The sequence below is a fragment of the Oryza sativa genome, chromosome 8 (assembly GCF_034140825.1).
Source record: "Oryza sativa Japonica Group chromosome 8, ASM3414082v1".
NCBI classification, from domain to species: Eukaryota; Viridiplantae; Streptophyta; class Magnoliopsida; order Poales; family Poaceae; genus Oryza; species Oryza sativa.
Genome location: NC_089042.1, coordinates 15,668,386 through 15,685,536, shown reverse-complemented (window position 1 = coordinate 15,685,536; position 17,151 = coordinate 15,668,386). Strand labels below are relative to the sequence as shown.

At 41.5% G+C, this 17,151-nt stretch overlaps 1 protein-coding gene across 1 annotated transcript; it reads right to left on the bottom strand.

Annotated features, from left to right (window-relative positions):
- Positions 1 to 9,618: 9,618 nt before the first annotated feature.
- Positions 9,619 to 16,478, bottom strand: LOC4345334 (phosphoenolpyruvate/phosphate translocator 2, chloroplastic-like). Its single transcript, NM_001422542.1, has 9 exons — positions 15,963 to 16,478; positions 14,527 to 14,649; positions 14,283 to 14,435; positions 14,097 to 14,182; positions 13,084 to 13,168; positions 12,824 to 12,943; positions 12,631 to 12,699; positions 10,047 to 10,176; positions 9,619 to 9,955 (listed from the first exon to the last, which is right to left on the bottom strand). The coding sequence occupies exons 1-9, from the start codon at positions 16,341 to 16,343 to the stop codon at positions 9,879 to 9,881; spliced, it is 1,224 nt and encodes a 407-aa protein (NP_001409471.1). The 5' UTR covers positions 16,344 to 16,478; the 3' UTR covers positions 9,619 to 9,878.
- Positions 16,479 to 17,151: the final 673 nt, after the last annotated feature.

Here is a 17,151-nt window from a genome sequence, read left to right as displayed (position 1 = left end):
TTGTTTTGATGTTGACCACTAGTGGAACTTCTAAACTATAGTGCATGTTGTAACATCAATGCAGGATGTGTTATGTTCAATTTTATCAAAGCTGCCTCCAAAAGAGGTATCAAGGACGTACTAGTGTTTTGTCAAGTAATTCGAGATATATGTGTTCTAAATGCAGCGCCAAATTAAGCTTCAAATTCGTTACTGGGTACTACCATGATGAATATCAAAGAAAATAGTATATTCAGGAATTCATCGAAAACGTTAATGCAGTTCTGCAAGAGTATGATGACAAGGTGGTCGAAAGATTTGAAATCAAAATTGAATTCGAGGACATGTTGATTGATGAGCTCAATAATTGGGTTACTTTTGCTGTGCAGTCACGGACCAAGAACCTAGCTTTTGATTTAGTGCCTGATATATTGACGGGTTCACATGATCGTTACATGTTTCCGTTTCACCTCTTGGATGAGAAGAGCGTATCTGGTCTGCAATCTATTCAACTTAGTTACATTTCTTTCAAACCACCATTAGGGTTTAAAGGCTTCCCAAGCCTAAGAAAACTCGATCTAAATCTTGTCCATGTCAACAGAGAGAGTCTCGAAGTTATGTTGCACAGTTGCCATAATCTTCAATGGCTGAGCTTAGTCAGATGCTATCTTGATGGAAAACTACACTTGGTTTTATCCCACCTACGATACATAAAAATTTTCCAGTGCAAGACGACCATGGTAGAAGTCCATACTGCAAAGCTTGATACCTTCATATTTGACGGACACTTAATTTGTTCCTATTATCCTAAATACATCTCATGTGGAAAATGCACACATTTGGTTCTTCAAGGCTGCTTTCCAGGATGCTGTTGCAACACTTCTCAAAGGGATTCCAATCGTGCGGAATCTGACATTGCATGTTTGTTTCCAACAAATAGAGGTTTGCTCTTGGAAAATCGTTGAATTAAGCTGCAATTTTAATGTATCTACCATCATCTAGTTGATGGCATATATTTTTTTTTCTTTTTTGTTTTACAGGCACGATGGCTGTTGGATAACCGACACAGCTTTTCCAATCTTAGGCATCTGCAGTTGTTAATGAACTTAAAAACTGAAGATGCCAACAAGATACATTACGCGGTTTCCTTAATTAGGGCAGCTCCATTCATTGAAAAGTTGGAGGTCCATGTAAGTAACTCCCATTCCTTCTCTGCCATACTTCTCTGGTGTGCAAGATACACACTCTTATATCTTTGATATCCATCTAATTCGCAAGTGGCCCTTCTGTCTTTTTTTTTTTTTGCTTTCAAGTTATATGGTGTTGTCCAATGTCTCCGTTTTTATTGTTCCACGATGGAATAGTGTGCTAAACAAACTCATGCGAATATGTTTTCATTTGTAACTCTTGTTTTTAGCACGTTTCTCAGTCATCTGCATGATGTTTCTGTGTTTAGAAGTCTAGATATCAGCACAGGATAAACCTTCAGCGCTTCATACCTTTTCTTTTCATCTAGCACTTTTCAGGAATTTTTTTTCACTTATTATTCAGGCATTTGATTTGCAATATGAAGTCATTAGTATAATACTATTTCACGATGGGCACAGCATTATTTTTATTTATCATCTACTACTACCTATTTCAAGGATGAAAGCCCAGATGAAGTTACCGTAGTGATATCAAGTTTTTTGTTTTGAGTTTGGATGCAGAATTCTATGTCATAAGCAAAGTGACTTGAGTATTAATAAGTAAAAATCTGAATTGTGTGCCGATCATACTCCTTTATTGGAGAAATCTTTATCATATGACCATGTATACCATATGCTGATCATATACTGTTTTGTTTCAAAACCTGCAGTTTGGTTGCCCTCATCATGTATGGTTTTCGGATAAGGGTTATGTTGCACCCCATCTCGAGCAACATGAATATAGTTATCTGAAGAACATGCACATCACTGGGTATAAAGGGGAGAGAGGGCAGCTTGAATTTCTTAAAGATGTTGTGGAAAATGTCCCTGCGCTGGAGTCTGTTACTATAGAGACAACTCAAATCTACATATGTGAAAGCAGCAAGCTCTCTCCAATGAGGATGAGCCACGTCACCTAAATAATAATAGCCCTAGGATGATAGTGGGAAGAAAAGTGGACCGTTAGATCATTAGGATAATACACCAATAGCTATCAGCATAGTTCCCGCTAGTCAAAGTAGCTTAGTCAAACAATTTTTTTTTTAAAAAAGAACCATCCGGAAGGTAGCAGAAAAAGGCAGGGGATAAAAAACGAGAAGAAGACTATCCAAATCCCCCCATCTCCAGCAATCTCCAGCACAGTCCACATCAATAGAGGCTCCCTTGCATCATCGCCGCATATCCCAACACCATCACATCTCCACGCGCCGCTGCATCAACGTCACCAACAGCTCAACGCCATTGCCATCTCCACGCGCAGTCATGCACCACCATCGCAGTCTACCAGCAGCAGAACAACAACAACAAAACAACCCTGTCAAGAACATCGACGACACTAGTGAGTTCAACCACTAATCAACATTTTTCTCCTACTCCTGATCTGCAACGCCACCGGACGCCGACAACATCTCTTCCTCCTCTACTACGGTCGGAGCCTCGCAATCCCCACCAACGCCTTTGCGGATGAGAATGAATGGGCAGTAACAAGGTCATTTCAATTGCCTACTCTTACTAGCAGGTTATGCAAGCACTCAGAGTCGCGCGAAGCACGACTGGGTGGCTAGTACTATATGAAGATAAGATCGACAACAAAATTCGTGATACAAGGTTCGAGCACGCTGCTACAGCTGCGAGATCTTTTCTCCTTGGTAAAATTTCACCAAACGTGGAGCTTTGTATTTTGTAAGGGCCTGTGTGTGGCAGGTTTACAGGAATCATATGATTCGTCATCAATCATATCCTCAAGATAATCAGAACTAGTTTGCATGGTTTGGTACAGAACAGATAGATCCTAGCTGTAACAGCCGTAGTTTTAATCTCCTATGCTCAGTGTTGTCATGTTGTTATGTGCTTGCTTGTTTTCAAAAAAATGAAACGCAAAAAAGTGAACAAATTAAGGCCAGGTAAAAAGTGCAAAAACACTTTCTTTTAAAATTTCACAAATTTTCGTCACCCGATTTAAAATTTTCTGAAAACTTTACCAAACATATAAGACCAAGCACAAAGCCTTCTCCTAAAATTTCACAAAATTTCAGCACTTATTCCCTATCTAAAAAATCGATCGAATCATCTGGCCTTCAAATACTAACTATGCACAGTGCAAAAAATTAGATCGGTGAGCATGTTACAAGTGGCACAACTCATATTTGTTAGGCTTGGCCTGTGTATTAGACTTGTGTTGCCATTAGATGGATGTATTGGGTCGGCCATATGGGCTGAGGCAGTTGGGTTGTAACTAGATAAATACAGACCTCTGAGTCAGGGGCTGGCTATCAAAGAAGAGAAAAGCAAATTCCCAACTACCTCTCCTCCAACCTCAGCTCGAGTTCTTCCTCTCTACCCCAAAATTCCACCGAAATCTCCTCACGAGTTCGTCAAATCCACATCAATCTAGGTGAGACGCCGGAAGGATTGGATGAGCCGTGACATTTCTGGTATCAGAGCCGTTCGATCAACCCAAATTCTGGCGAGGAAGAAGGCAAATCCGCTGCTACAGGAAGAAATGGGGGTAGCGGAAGGAGATGCCGAGTCAATGGCGACGAAGGTGGCAGATCTCACCGCAAGCCTCAACAACATCTTGGTGTCTCTTCAAGGGATGGAGAAGTGGATTCCGTGCGTCGACAATGGGATCCGAGAGCTGAACAAGTCCATGGAGGGGATCGAAGTGCACGTCACCGCTCTGGAGGCGTCGACGCCGATGAACATGAAGACGCCCGTAGGGCCCCGCGTCGAAGAACAACACCAGGGGGCTGCTGTTGAGTCCCTTGCGGCTCAAGAGCGAACCCTGGGCAGAGGTAAACGACAGTTTCCTCACTCTCCAATTCCTTTCGAGTTGGGTGAAAGTTCAGAGAGGGGAAATGGTGTAAATGGAAGTTTTAGATATGGGGGAACTAGGTTGCCCAAAACTGACTGTCCTAGGTTTGATGGAGATAACCCTAAGCTTTGGAAAACCAATTGTGAAAAATATTTCCACATGTATCAAGTTCCTTTTGAGTCGTGGGCAGCCTTTGCAACCTTGCATTTCACTGGGAATGCAGCTCTATGGTTGCAGACCTATGAAGAGCTACATAGTGTGGAGAGTTGGGCTGAATTCTATGTAGCGGTTCATAGTAAGTTTGGAAGGGATAAGTATCAGGAGCATTTGAAGGAGTTAGATGGGCTAGTGCAGATGGGAAGTGTGGAGGAGTACCATTCTAGATTTGAGGAACTTATGCATCGAGTCTTAGTGTATAACAAGGGGTATGATGAGACCTATTTTGTCACTAAGTTTGTGGGGGGCTTGAAAACTGAAATTAAAATTGCGATCAAGTTGCATAAACCAAGAACGGTTGATGCTGCTCTATCTCTTGCAAAAACGCAGGAAGAATTGCTGAATGAAGTAGGCAAGAAGGGGTACAGCAAGACTGTATTCAAGGAGCCATATAAGCCTCAAGGGAAGCCAAGTTACAAAGGGAAGGGGATTCTAGGTCCAACCCCTGAGGAGCCTAAGAAGGTAGAGGAGAAGCCGAAATGGGAGGACAGGTTTGAATCACTTAAGTCTGCTAGAAGAGCAAGAGGGGAGTGTTTCAAGTGTGGTGAGAAGTGGGGGCCGGGACATAAATGCCCAAAGTCAGTCCAGCTTCACATCCTGGAAGAGCTGCTTGAGGTGTTCCAGATTAGAGATGCAAATGAGGGAGAGGCTGAAGAGGGAGACTCTGGAAGTGAAGAAGAATTGGTCATATCAGAATGTGCCATGACAGGTTCTTCTGGAAGGAAGACAATAAGATTGGAAGGGTTGATTCAGAAGCATCATTTGTTAATTCTGGTGGATTCTGGGAGTACTAGCAACTTCTTGGCTGAAAGGGTAGCAGAAAAATTGAACCTACCAATAAGAGGAACAACCCTGTCACAAATAACCATTGCTGATGGGGGCAAGATGACCTGTGCAAAAGTAGCTCCTGGGGTTGAGTGGTGGTGTCAGGGACAATCATTTGTGACAGATCTCAAGCTGCTGCCGTTGGGAAGCTATGATATGATTTTGGGAATGGATTGGTTAGAGGAATTCAGTCCAATGTGGATAGATTGGAAGAGAAAGAAGATGAGGTTCAGTCATAAGAACAACAGGATTATGCTATTTGGGGTGAAAGACCAGTTAAATCAGTGCAAGATCATGTCAGCTAAATAGTTTAATGGGATGATGAAGGATGGGGCAGTGGCTCAAGTGGTTCAGCTGTGTACCATAGAAGAACAGCAGAACCAAAGTGAGGTGCCCTCACAGATTCAAGAAGTGTTGCACAGGTTCAAGGACAGGTTTGGTGAGCCAAAGGAGTTGCCACCAAAGAGGGATTTCGATCATGCAATTCCTCTAGAGTCCTAGGCCAAGCCTGTCATTCTGAAGCCCTACAGGTACTCACCAATTCAGAAGAATGAGATAGAAAAGCAGGTGAGCCAAATGCTTAACCAGGGCATCATACAGCCAAGTGTGAGCCCATTTGCCTCACCAGTTCTACTGGTGAAGAAAAAAGATGGGACATGGAGATTTTGTGTGGACTACAGGGGACTGAATGGGATAACAATAAAGAATAAGTACCCAATGCCCGTGGTTGAGGAGCTGTTGGATGAGTTGGCAGGTGCCCAATGGTTTACAAAACTGGATCTGAGATCTGGATACCATCAGATTTGGTTAAAGGAAGAGGATGAGCATAAGACGGCATTTAGAACTCACCAAGGTCATTATGAATTCAAAGTAATGCCATTTGGATTAACAAATGCTCCTGCTACATTCCAAGGGCTGATGAACACTATTTTTAACCATCTGATTAGGAAGGGGGTCTTGGTCTTTGTGGATGATATATTGATCTATAGCAAAAGTCTCCAGGAACATGTGCAGATGTTGAAAGAGGTTCTGACTGTGTTGCATAAGCATAAATTGTTTGTCAAAATGAGCAAATGTTCCTTTGCCCAGCAGCACTTGGAGTATTTGGGGCACATTATTGGCATACAAGGAGTGCCGGAGTGGCTACAGACCCAGCCAAGGTGAAGGCTGTTCAAAGTTGGCCTGTTCCAAAGGGGTTAAAACAGTTGAGAGGTTTTCTTGGACTAACAGGGTACTACAGGAGATTCATTCAATGCTATGGGATGATAGCAAAACCCTTGACAGAATTGCTAAAAAAGGACAGAGAGTATACTTGCACAGCTGAGCAGCATGCTTTTGAAGCCCTGAAACAATCGTTAATGCAAGCCCCAGTCCTGGCATTACCAGATTTTAGCAAAACTTTTGTGTTGGAGACTGATGCCAGTGGAAGAGGAATTGGAGCAGTGTTGATGCAGGACAAACATCCCATTGCCTATATCAGCAAAACATTGGGGAAGAAAGCTTAGGCAATGTCTACCTACGAGAAGGAGTGTCTTGCAATCCTTTTTGTTGTTGAGAAATGGAGGTCTTACTTGCAGCATGCCACTTTTGTAATACTCACTGATCACAAGAGTTTATCTCATTTGGGGGAGCAAAGGTTAACTACCAGTATACAGCATAAGGCTTTTGTCAAGCTTATGGGATTATAGTATAAGATTCAATACAAGAAAGGAGCTGAGAACACCACAGCAGATGCTCTATCCAGGCAGACTGAGGTGGAAGATTGTCAAGCCATCAGCATATCTGTTCCTCGATGGCTGGAGGTGATCCAGGAGTGGTATGAAAAGGATGCACAGGCTAAAGAGTTGTTGGCTCAGTTAAGTATAGACCCAAAGGGGGTAGGAGACTTTGCTCTAGTGGATGGGGTGATTCAACATCAAGGTAGGATTTGGTTGGGGAATCACCAAGAGGCTAAACAAGCAGTGTTGTTGGCATTACATAGCAGTGGCTTGGGTGGGCATTCTGGTGTGGCTGCAACATATCAAAGGGTGAAGCAGTTGTTTTCCTGGCCAGCCATGAAGAAGGAGGTCCATGACTATGTGCAAGGTTGTCAGGTGTGCCAGCAAGCAAAAGTGGAACATTGCAAACTGCCTGGGCTCTTGCAACCATTGTCGGTTCCCCTGTAGGCTTGGCATACCATCAGCATGGACTTCATTGAGGGCTTGCCCAGATTAGGGGGATTTGACACAATAATGGTGGTAATCGACAAGTTCACTAAATTTGCCAGGTTTATTCCTCTCACACATCCATTTACTGCTTTGTCAGTGGCTCAGCTGTTTATGCGCCATGTTTATGAGGTGTTTGGAATGCCTAGAATCATCATCTCTGATAGGGATAGAGTATTCACCAGTGCACTTTGGCAAGAATTGTTTAGATTGGCTGATGTCAAACTAAATATGAGTTCGTCCTACCACCCTCAAACCAATGGGCAGACAGAAAGATTGAACCAATGCCTAGAAACTTACTTAAGGTGTGCAGTTCACTCTTGTCCCACTAAGTGGTCTCAGTGGTTATCCCAAGCTCAATACTGGTACAACACTTCATTCCATAGTGCTTTGGGCAAAACTCCCTATGAGGTTCTATTTGCCAGGAAGGCAGATCACTTTGGGGTGACAGATCTTGGCCAAAGTACTGTACCAGATGTCCACAGTTGGTTACAAGATAGGGCTCACATGAATGATCTCCTACACTAGCATCTCACCAGAGCTCAGCAAAGAATGAAGCATCAAGCTAACAAACACCGCTCAGAGAGACATTTTGAGGTTGGAGACATGGTGTTCCTCAAGCTTCAACCGTATGTGCAGCTATCAGTGGCGCGCAGATCATGTCACAAGCTGAATTTCCGGTATTTTGGACCCTACAAAGTGCTGGATAAAGTGGGAAAGGTAGCATACCGCTTGGAGTTGCCAAAGGAGAGCCAGATTCACCCAGTTGTATATGTTTCTCTCCTCAAGAAAGCTGTTGCTCCAGGTACGCAAGTTTGTTCTGACCTCCCTGTGCAGTGTCTGGAGGAAGCAGATGGAAGTCGCCCAGAGAAGATACTGCGTCAACAACTAATCAAGCGAGGTTGTGCTGCGGTACGCTTCGGGCTGGTACAATGGTCAGGGCTTCCGGAAGAACTGGCAACCTAAGAAAATCTTCAGCAACTGCGTCAGCGTTTTCCAAGGGCACCAGCTTGGGGTCAAGCCGGTTGTTAAGGGAAGGGAAATTGTTAGGCTTGGCCTGTGTATTAGACTTGTGTTGCCATTAGATGGATGTATCGGGCCACCATATAGGCTGAGGCAGTTGGGTCGTAACTAGATAAATACAGACCTCTGAGTCAGGGGCTGGCTATCGAAGAAGAGAAAAGCAAATTTCCAACTAACTACCTCTCCTCCAACCTCAGCTCGAGTTCTTCCTCTCTATCCCAAAATTCCACCGAAATCTTCTTACGAGTTCGTCAAATCCACATCAATCTAGGCGAGACGCCGGAAGGATTGGACGAGCCGTGACAATATTCTCGTGCCACTAATGAAGTAATGATAGCAACATATTCAGATTCAATCAATCATTAATAAACAATGATTAAATTTTACGGGTATACGAGTGTATGAACAATCTCTCTCTATAAACACCATTGAATTGCAAGAGATGAAGGCCCCCGATGGCAAGGAAAAATGCTCCCTCCATACTTATAAAGGAAGTCGTTTAGGATAATGTTTAAGTCAAACCTTGGGAATATAAATCATGAATAACTCTCGAATTATTGAGTTTGAAAATATAAAAATTATATGAATAGATTTGTCTTGAAAAATAATTTCATAAAAGTATACATATATCACTTTTCAATAAATATTTTTATTGAAAAAAGAAGTCAAAGTTATGTTTTGAAGACCGTGTCGCTGTCCTAAACGACTTCCTTTAGGAGTACGGAGGGAGTATTAAAGATTACATTGAAGACTCAATATTTGAGGGACAAGAATACAAGTTGAAGGTCTTAAAAATGATGATAAGGGGTTGACGGGTTGTGCAGTGGCCAAAGAGATCGAATTCACTTGCTCAGCAATGTGGGGAAAAAACAGAAGAAACGATGATACCTGGCATTATTCTTCTTTTTCATGGTTATATACCCTTGGTATGTGGATGCATTATTATTATTATCAATTATGAAAATCATTACAACGACTGATTTATGAATAATCAATTGTTCTCATCTTACAGACAGTCAAGACTCAAAAGAATCCATACAAAAATCAACGCAAAATAATGTTAAACATAAGTGGAGGCCAAAACAAAACACCACAAAATCCACATAAGAGGGAGCCTCTCGAAGTGTAATTCTAACATAATCACTGTAGTCTTAGTGACATGGTTGTTCACGGTCGGTATTAACGAATGGCACAAAAACAAGTGATATACTATATAATATCCCTCGCTTTGTTGCAGAATGCATTGATAAATATATGTTAAATATCATAGAAATGTTAAATGTTACAATGTTAACAAAATAATGTGAGGAAGATGATTTGAAATACTTTATATTTTCTAGATGATGTTTGCATGAAATTTAAGATGTTCTAGAATAATAATTATTTTGATGGGCATTAATTGAAGCCGAAACTTTATTGCAACAACACGCACGGAAATCTGCTCATGTACTTCAAAACCCTGCTTTAACTGTAAGAGTTAGACCACATACATGATCCTACTACACTTAGCTTCAACGTGAACATGTTCAGCTTCCCTCTACACTAAATGCACTATAAATTTCCAAACGTGTGCTACGACAATTCATCTTGGAAAGACTGCTACAATAAGATGGCAACTGCATGCTTCAGTTACGCAGCCTTGGGCTTGGGCTTCAGTCTCTTCAGTTGTGAGTACAGGAAAACTCCGGCAAGTGCGATGGCAGTGCCTACCAGAGGGAAGTCATACAAAACGTGTGAGCTTCAATGGAAGAAATCAATGGGTCAGAAATAGAGATCAAGATGAAATGGCGGACTTACCGAGGGAGTTGATAGGAGAAACAGGAGTCCTGAAGAACAAAACCGATGTTACGATGACCACGACACGCTTAACACAGTTGCCCACGGAGTGAGTGACAGGAGACACCCTCGCGAGGATCATGTAGGACACCTTCAACAAAGTTGTGCATAAGATCGATAAGCAAAGAAACATCACACACATACTAGTAAATACCATCTTTGCAGACATTGGCCCCGTCACAAGGTTAGTCCACATTGAGTAGAGACACTAGGTTACAGCAAGGTTGATATGGACCGGCTCTATGGCTGAGTATATTGCGGAGACAAGCATATTGATAGTTCTTTCTGTTGCATCGAGATATGATCTCTAACCTTCTTATATCTCGAAAAAAATTTGCGAATATACTTATTCTTTCAATAATTTACGTCTATATACCTTCATGGGAAGGATTTGCGAAAATATACCCGTCCCGCGGTACCGCGACGGTCCGGCAGCTCCAAAACACGGGACCATCGTGGTCCCACGGCTCCAAAACACGCCACCGCGGTAGACATCGAATTAATACTTTTTGGCACTATTGAAACACTATTTGACACTGTTTGACACTGTTCACATGTTAGTTCCAGCAGTTTTACTGCCGGGAACCAACATGTGAACAGTTCCAAACAGTGCAAACATAGTGTCAAAACAGTACTAAGCAGTACCGACACGGTAAAAAAAATCACTTGCTACCATGGTGGCGTGTTTTGGAGCCGCGGGACCGTTAGTCCCGTGTTTTGGAGCTACAGACCGTTGAGGTCCCGCGTTTTCATTCCTCGGGACGGGTATATTTTTGCAAATCCTTCCCATGCATGTATATAAACGTAAATTATTGAAATAATAAGTATATTTGCAAAAAAAGTTTTCCTTATATCTCCTAGTTTGTTTAGATTGGATCGCTATTTTATCTCTAGTTTCCTTATGTACATTGCCACCTGAGTGTAAAAGGTTGGCATAGCTTGTACAAATGGTGGTGAGTATGCCATCACCACCAACACTAACGTGTGGGCCATGATGTAACTATTACACATGTGAGTGCTATGCTACCACTTTATGTACTTGTGTACTTGTTTAGTTAGTCTCCAACTGCTCTTGCTCCCCAATACTCTGTTTGGTGCAGCTCTTTAAATTTCTATTGCTTTGCTTCTTCTCATCTTAAGGCTTCTATTCTAATTCTAAATGAGTTATACAACAAAATTTATTAATAAGTACACATTATCATATGAAATAGACATTTCGTTAACACGGATGGAGTCATCAATCTATATTTAAGTACTGAAAAGCATATGGATTTATGTCTCATATTGAGAAATACTCCCTCGATTTATCAAATTCTTGACGTTTTGGAGTGAATCACATATACCAAGGAGAGATTTATTAGGGGGCATAATCCCTGTTTTATCCATATTAATTGTACTACTGCGCTATTGGGATCAGTAATGGCTATGCAGCATGCAGGGGCAATCACCTCCGATGCACACAGCCAAATGCCAAAACGTCAAGAATTAGAGGCCTTTGGTTCCACACCCAAAACATCAAGAATTTGAGAACTGGAGGGAGTATAGTCTTAACTATAGCATTTTTCTTTTTGTTTTTGTAGAAGAATCTTGTTTCAACCAAGTAGAAGCTTAATTTTTTTTCAACAAGGGATAAAATTATTTTATTTTTTTCCTATCTTGAATAACCCGCTGCAATGCAAGGGCATTTAGCTAGTAGGGTATAAAGCAATACGAAAAGGGATTTCCCCTATGGCTACCATGCCGACCTCCGGCCATGCAGGACAAGATTGCATGACATGACCGTTCACATCCCTACGAGTCCTTATGTCTATTCACTCTCCCTGCTGCCATAATAGAGTTTGTTCTATATACAAGTACTGCAGGTACACAAATGCAATTAGGACATGATGCCATGGAATCCAACTGCCACTTGAAGTGAAAACAAGCTAGCTGCCAGCCTGCCATACCAACAAAATAAGTTCTACACTAATAAATCAATTGATCAGAAAATACTCTAGTGCAATAGCATTCACTACATTGAAGGAGAAGAAATTTTATCGTATTCTCAATGGTGATTCAGAACTTCTCCTACATGGAATTGATGCTACTGCCAAAATGGTTCTAATTTTTCAACAATCTTGCAAATATGCATTAGTTTTGTGCAGAAAATCTGCAAAAACAAATTATCTAGAACATGTGAGTATTTCGACCCCATGACTCCACAAGTACAGATCAAAATCTGCACAGTTTTTCCTTTAGAGCTTTAGGCACTGTTTCTAATGCAGAAATTTATCACGGAAGTATCAATTTTGGCAGGAAATTCCTGGGTTCTAAATTAGGTATTAGACGTTCAGTTTCCATAGGAGTATGAACTTAAGCCACGAAATAACTAGAAGGGATTGGTTATTCATATCACTTGAATGTAGTGCTGTAAGAAGAATACTTTAACTCCAACAGACTTAAAATATGCACTTTCTGGCATTTGAACCATAAACAGAACTATCAACTATCCCAACTAAACATGTATATGACCAAACATGAAAAAACGACAGCATGCATGACTAACCTGTTGGTACGCGTGGAAACAAAGTGCAGCAAGTAAAGACCTTGTAAGCACCTGTTTTACATTCAGACCCTACATCATGTGTCAGGAAATCAGTCAGAAATTTCATTAGGATCATGAAAGGTGAGAAAGGTGCTTATTTTGTTTTTGTATTTTCTAATAACCAGTGAAATGAATTGAGTTGTGTATTACTCACAGCAGATTGCAAAACTGTAGGAGTGATTTTGATGCCTTCTGTTAGGAAGGCAACAGGGGCCAAAAGGAAAAATGACATCACAGTTATGATTGAGAAAAGATTAATGTTGTCAAGAGATTCCTGCTTGAGTAGGAATAATGAAGTGGATTAGGAAGTAGTACAGCAATGCAAGATAATCAACACAATAAATAGTTCACACATAAAGCCACCTATCCAATATATAACATTATTTTGTAACACATTTATATATTCACAATTACCTCCTTTTTAACCATGAGTTTCTTGCTCAGCACATTCCTTGACTGGAAGGTGACATTTGAAGCCATTGCACTCCAAAACCCAGCCCTGTTGTATCAGGTTACAGCAAAGTAATATAATATAGCAGGAGGTTGGTTATATATCCCTCATTCATACGAAATTTGAAATATGGTGACAATATACGAACAGTACATAACATTAAACATGATATAGGAGACATATTTCTTCGAACAATTTTGGTTGGTAAAAGATCTGGACCTGGCCAGCTCTGCATAGAATGAGGTTTTCTAATTCTGTGCAAAGTAGGTTGATGCTGATTGAGTAGAACAGTTTGCAAAACAACGCTGTTCTATTAGGCACTACACTACATCAAAATAAAAAATAATAAGACTGAATTGTATCAGTGACTTGATGATTTGATCTTTACATAGTTCATTTTTCAGTAACTAGAATCTTCCTATGAGCTAATTATGATAAGTTCAACTGGGAAAATGCAAATGTATCTGTTACAGAGTAAAGACTGCTCGCGAGTGCTAACTTGCTAACTGCTCACATGAACTGTCTGAAGAGATAAGGAAGGCATGCAAAGATGACAAGAATGGAATATTTTTGTTTATAAGAATCATGCATTAAATCCCTTTGAATTTGATTTATTCAAATTACACGCAATAGCTCATGCGAAGAGTTAGCAAGTAATAACCCAAAGATGTGTGAACTATGTATTCCATGTTTTATCAGTTGTAAATTACTAACTTCACCTTTTTGCCATAGATTCAATAATCCAAATGTCACATAGATACAATATTATTGTGTTAAAAACATAAACATATATATGCCAAATACATCAAACACCTTACTTATGTCAATGTACACTATGTGATTGGCCAAGAAAAAAAAGAGCGAGAAATGAGACATAATAGCAGAGAAACACATAAGCCCAAAATGTTTGGCATAATTGCTCCTTTACAGTTCATTTTATTAAGCTTGGATTCAAATGATAGTACTTGTTACATACCAGTTGAAGGAAGCCTCAGTAAGAGATGCCAATGCTACACCACCAACAATCGGAAGAAGTGAAAGTATCACCCAAACTGTAGGCAACTGCCATGCCATTCAATTATTGAAAGAAAACCCAGGTAGTTCTCTCAGATATACATAATATATTGCAGCAATCAACATTATATAGGACACTACAAGTTACCTCGCCAAGGAAAATTGCAGAGAGGAGAACAGAAAAGAAAGGTTCCATAGCTTTGATGGTATGTGTGAATGACACAGCAACCTTCCCCAGGCTCATGTTAGTGAAAAGATTGCCCATAGTATGGACCACAGCTAGAGGAAGGATGGCAAAGAGCTGAAAAGGAAAACACAAGAGCAACAGATACTCCTTGTTAATACAACCCATTTAAACAATGAAAGTGTGTCAAACAATATCAAAGATCTACCTGTGCACCAGAAATCTTTGGTCTCCTAAGGATACCAGTGATCCACATGAACAAAGCAACGACAGTACCAACAGCAAATTGAACTGTTGTAATGTTTATTGGATATGGGAAAACCTTCAGGACCTGTCAAACATTATAACAGAAAACAAGAGTTAATAGTTTATCTGCGAAAATAATCAATATAACAATATAGCATATCCTGCAGGAAGAACAACACAATCAAAATACAAAATGCTTTTAGAAAAGAAAGGCTGTATGATGATAATCAAGAAAACCCATGCATACCAAATCAGATTTGTATGATGAACAGAAATGCATCTAGGGAAGTTTAGTAGGAAGATTATATAATCTCTAGTAACTGGAGGTACTGACTGCAAGGCAGAATAAGATAGAAGAATGAATGTATAATCAAAGGAGATAAATAAGTATTACAATGATGAAATGGTCAGAAGGCCAGACTATCGCAGGATAAAAGTACCTAAAAAGTTGATGTCATATCAAAACATATGTGCAACGTTGCGTCATGTTTCAAACTGCAAAAGGCAAATATTATGTTCCAAACAGAGATGCCACCTTCTGACTCTTAAAAACAACTTCAAATCGATATCTGAGAACATCTTGAGAAACTTGAAAGAAAATAGGATACAAGATTTCATGTCATCGAGAACCTTATGGACTAACATATAACATTGAACTTCAAATCTAAGTCATTTTCTGTATATTAGAACAGAAGTGCAGAACAATTAACAAGGAAATTACAGGGACGACAGAAACTTGATCTCAACAAAAGTAAATCATAAATTATTGGAATTTATTTCATTTCAGATCTAAAATAGCACATTGAACATCCTTATCGCTACCTTGCACCAAAACAGACAGACCATTCATACCGTACCATAATTAGTTGCAGCTTTGCAGGGGCCATCATCACACAAAAGCTTTAATAAAGGTACTCAAATACAAATCAACTATAAGTCTATAACTTTTCCTGGGTCCTTTGGCCTAAAGTCAAGAATGAAGGCCCAAAAGAGCAAAACAACATCACAATGTATTTCAACACATTGACAAACTAAATGTCCACTAGCATAAACACAATCAATTCAACCCACAAAAAGATAACCAAAACCTGCACTCGAAAAATATCATATTAATCATCTTATTGAGCAGTGATCACCCAGTACAAGATAGTTGTCTTTTCTAAAAAGAAAGATAGCGAGAATGAATCGCAGCCTCACATAGAGACAGATATACTGCAGTTACAATTTTCCCATTTCAAGCAGCAGGATCGCAGGCAGAACACAATAAATAACCCATGCAAAACACAAGAGTTTCATGCTGTGAAATAAACTCTGATCCGAATCTACACAATTACAAAGCATTCCAGCATTTTTAATTCACAATTACTCAAGAGCCAGATCATAAGCTCACTTGCTCACCTGCTTGTTGTAGATGTTGAAGTAGATGTTGAAGAGGTACCACAGCCCGAACAGCGCGCCGAGCTGCAGCGTCTTGGCGAGGCCGCTTTCCTCCTCCTCCGCCTTGGCGTCCCCGGCCGCCGCGCCGCACGCCACGTGGCGCGCCCTCCCCCTCCCCGCCCGGTCCGGCGAGATCGGCGGCGGCGGCGGCAGCAGCAGCAGCCGCCCAAGCGACCGCGCCGCCACGGCGGCGGGCCCTCGCGAAGAGGAGGCGATGCCGGCGGCGAGGGGCCGGGCATGGAGCAGGATGGGACGACAGCTACTGCTGCCGGGGCCCAGCTGGAGCGGCGGCCGCGCGGGGCACGGCCGGACGAGGCCGAACGCCGCCGCGGCGCTCTGCATGGCGGCGGGAGGCGAGAAGGTTCCCCCGGGGGAAGGGGAGGCCGGAGGTTCTAGAAGCTTCCGGAGTGCGTGGGGTGGAGAGCTTGGAGGAGGAGGAGGTGGTGGCGCGGCGGGGAGGTCGAGGGGGAGGAGAGGTGAGTGAGTGGAGGGGTTTGGTGGGATTTAGCAGGGGGCGAGGTGGAAGGCTGAGCCGACACTTGGGCCCGCATGGCAGTGAGTGGGCGGATCTACCAAAATATCCAAGCTGGCTGCGGTTGGTGTCTCTGGCGGCTTGCAGTTGCAGGAAGGGGGTTATGGAGAGAGCCGATTATGGAGTTGGTGGAGGGAGTTTCACTTGTACTCAAGGTTCCGATTCGTATCCATTATTTTACCATGTTTCGATCCTACCAAATTAAAACGATATCGATCCACTTAGTATTCTAATTTTTAATAGTATCTCGATCCAACTATTCATTACTACACGATCCTACGAAATCTTAGGTGGTATCCCGATTCTACGATCCCTACGATACTATAAAATATTATTTGAAATAGCATGATTTGAAAATAATGTAAATAAATATGCCCAAGTTTATATAAAAATCAGTTAAATATATCAAAACCAATGTGGTTTCTCTTGATAAATGTCTCGATTTGTATGACATTGTCGGAGGGTGTACTCCTCCACCAGGGAACCGAAAGGCCTATCTTTTTTAGTTCGGCCGGGGACGGTGATTGTAGATTGAGAGGTTCGCTGTCAAGTGTGAAGAAGAGGGGGTGCGACCCCTCGGGGGAAAGGCAACCGTGGTTTATACAAGTTCGGGCCGCT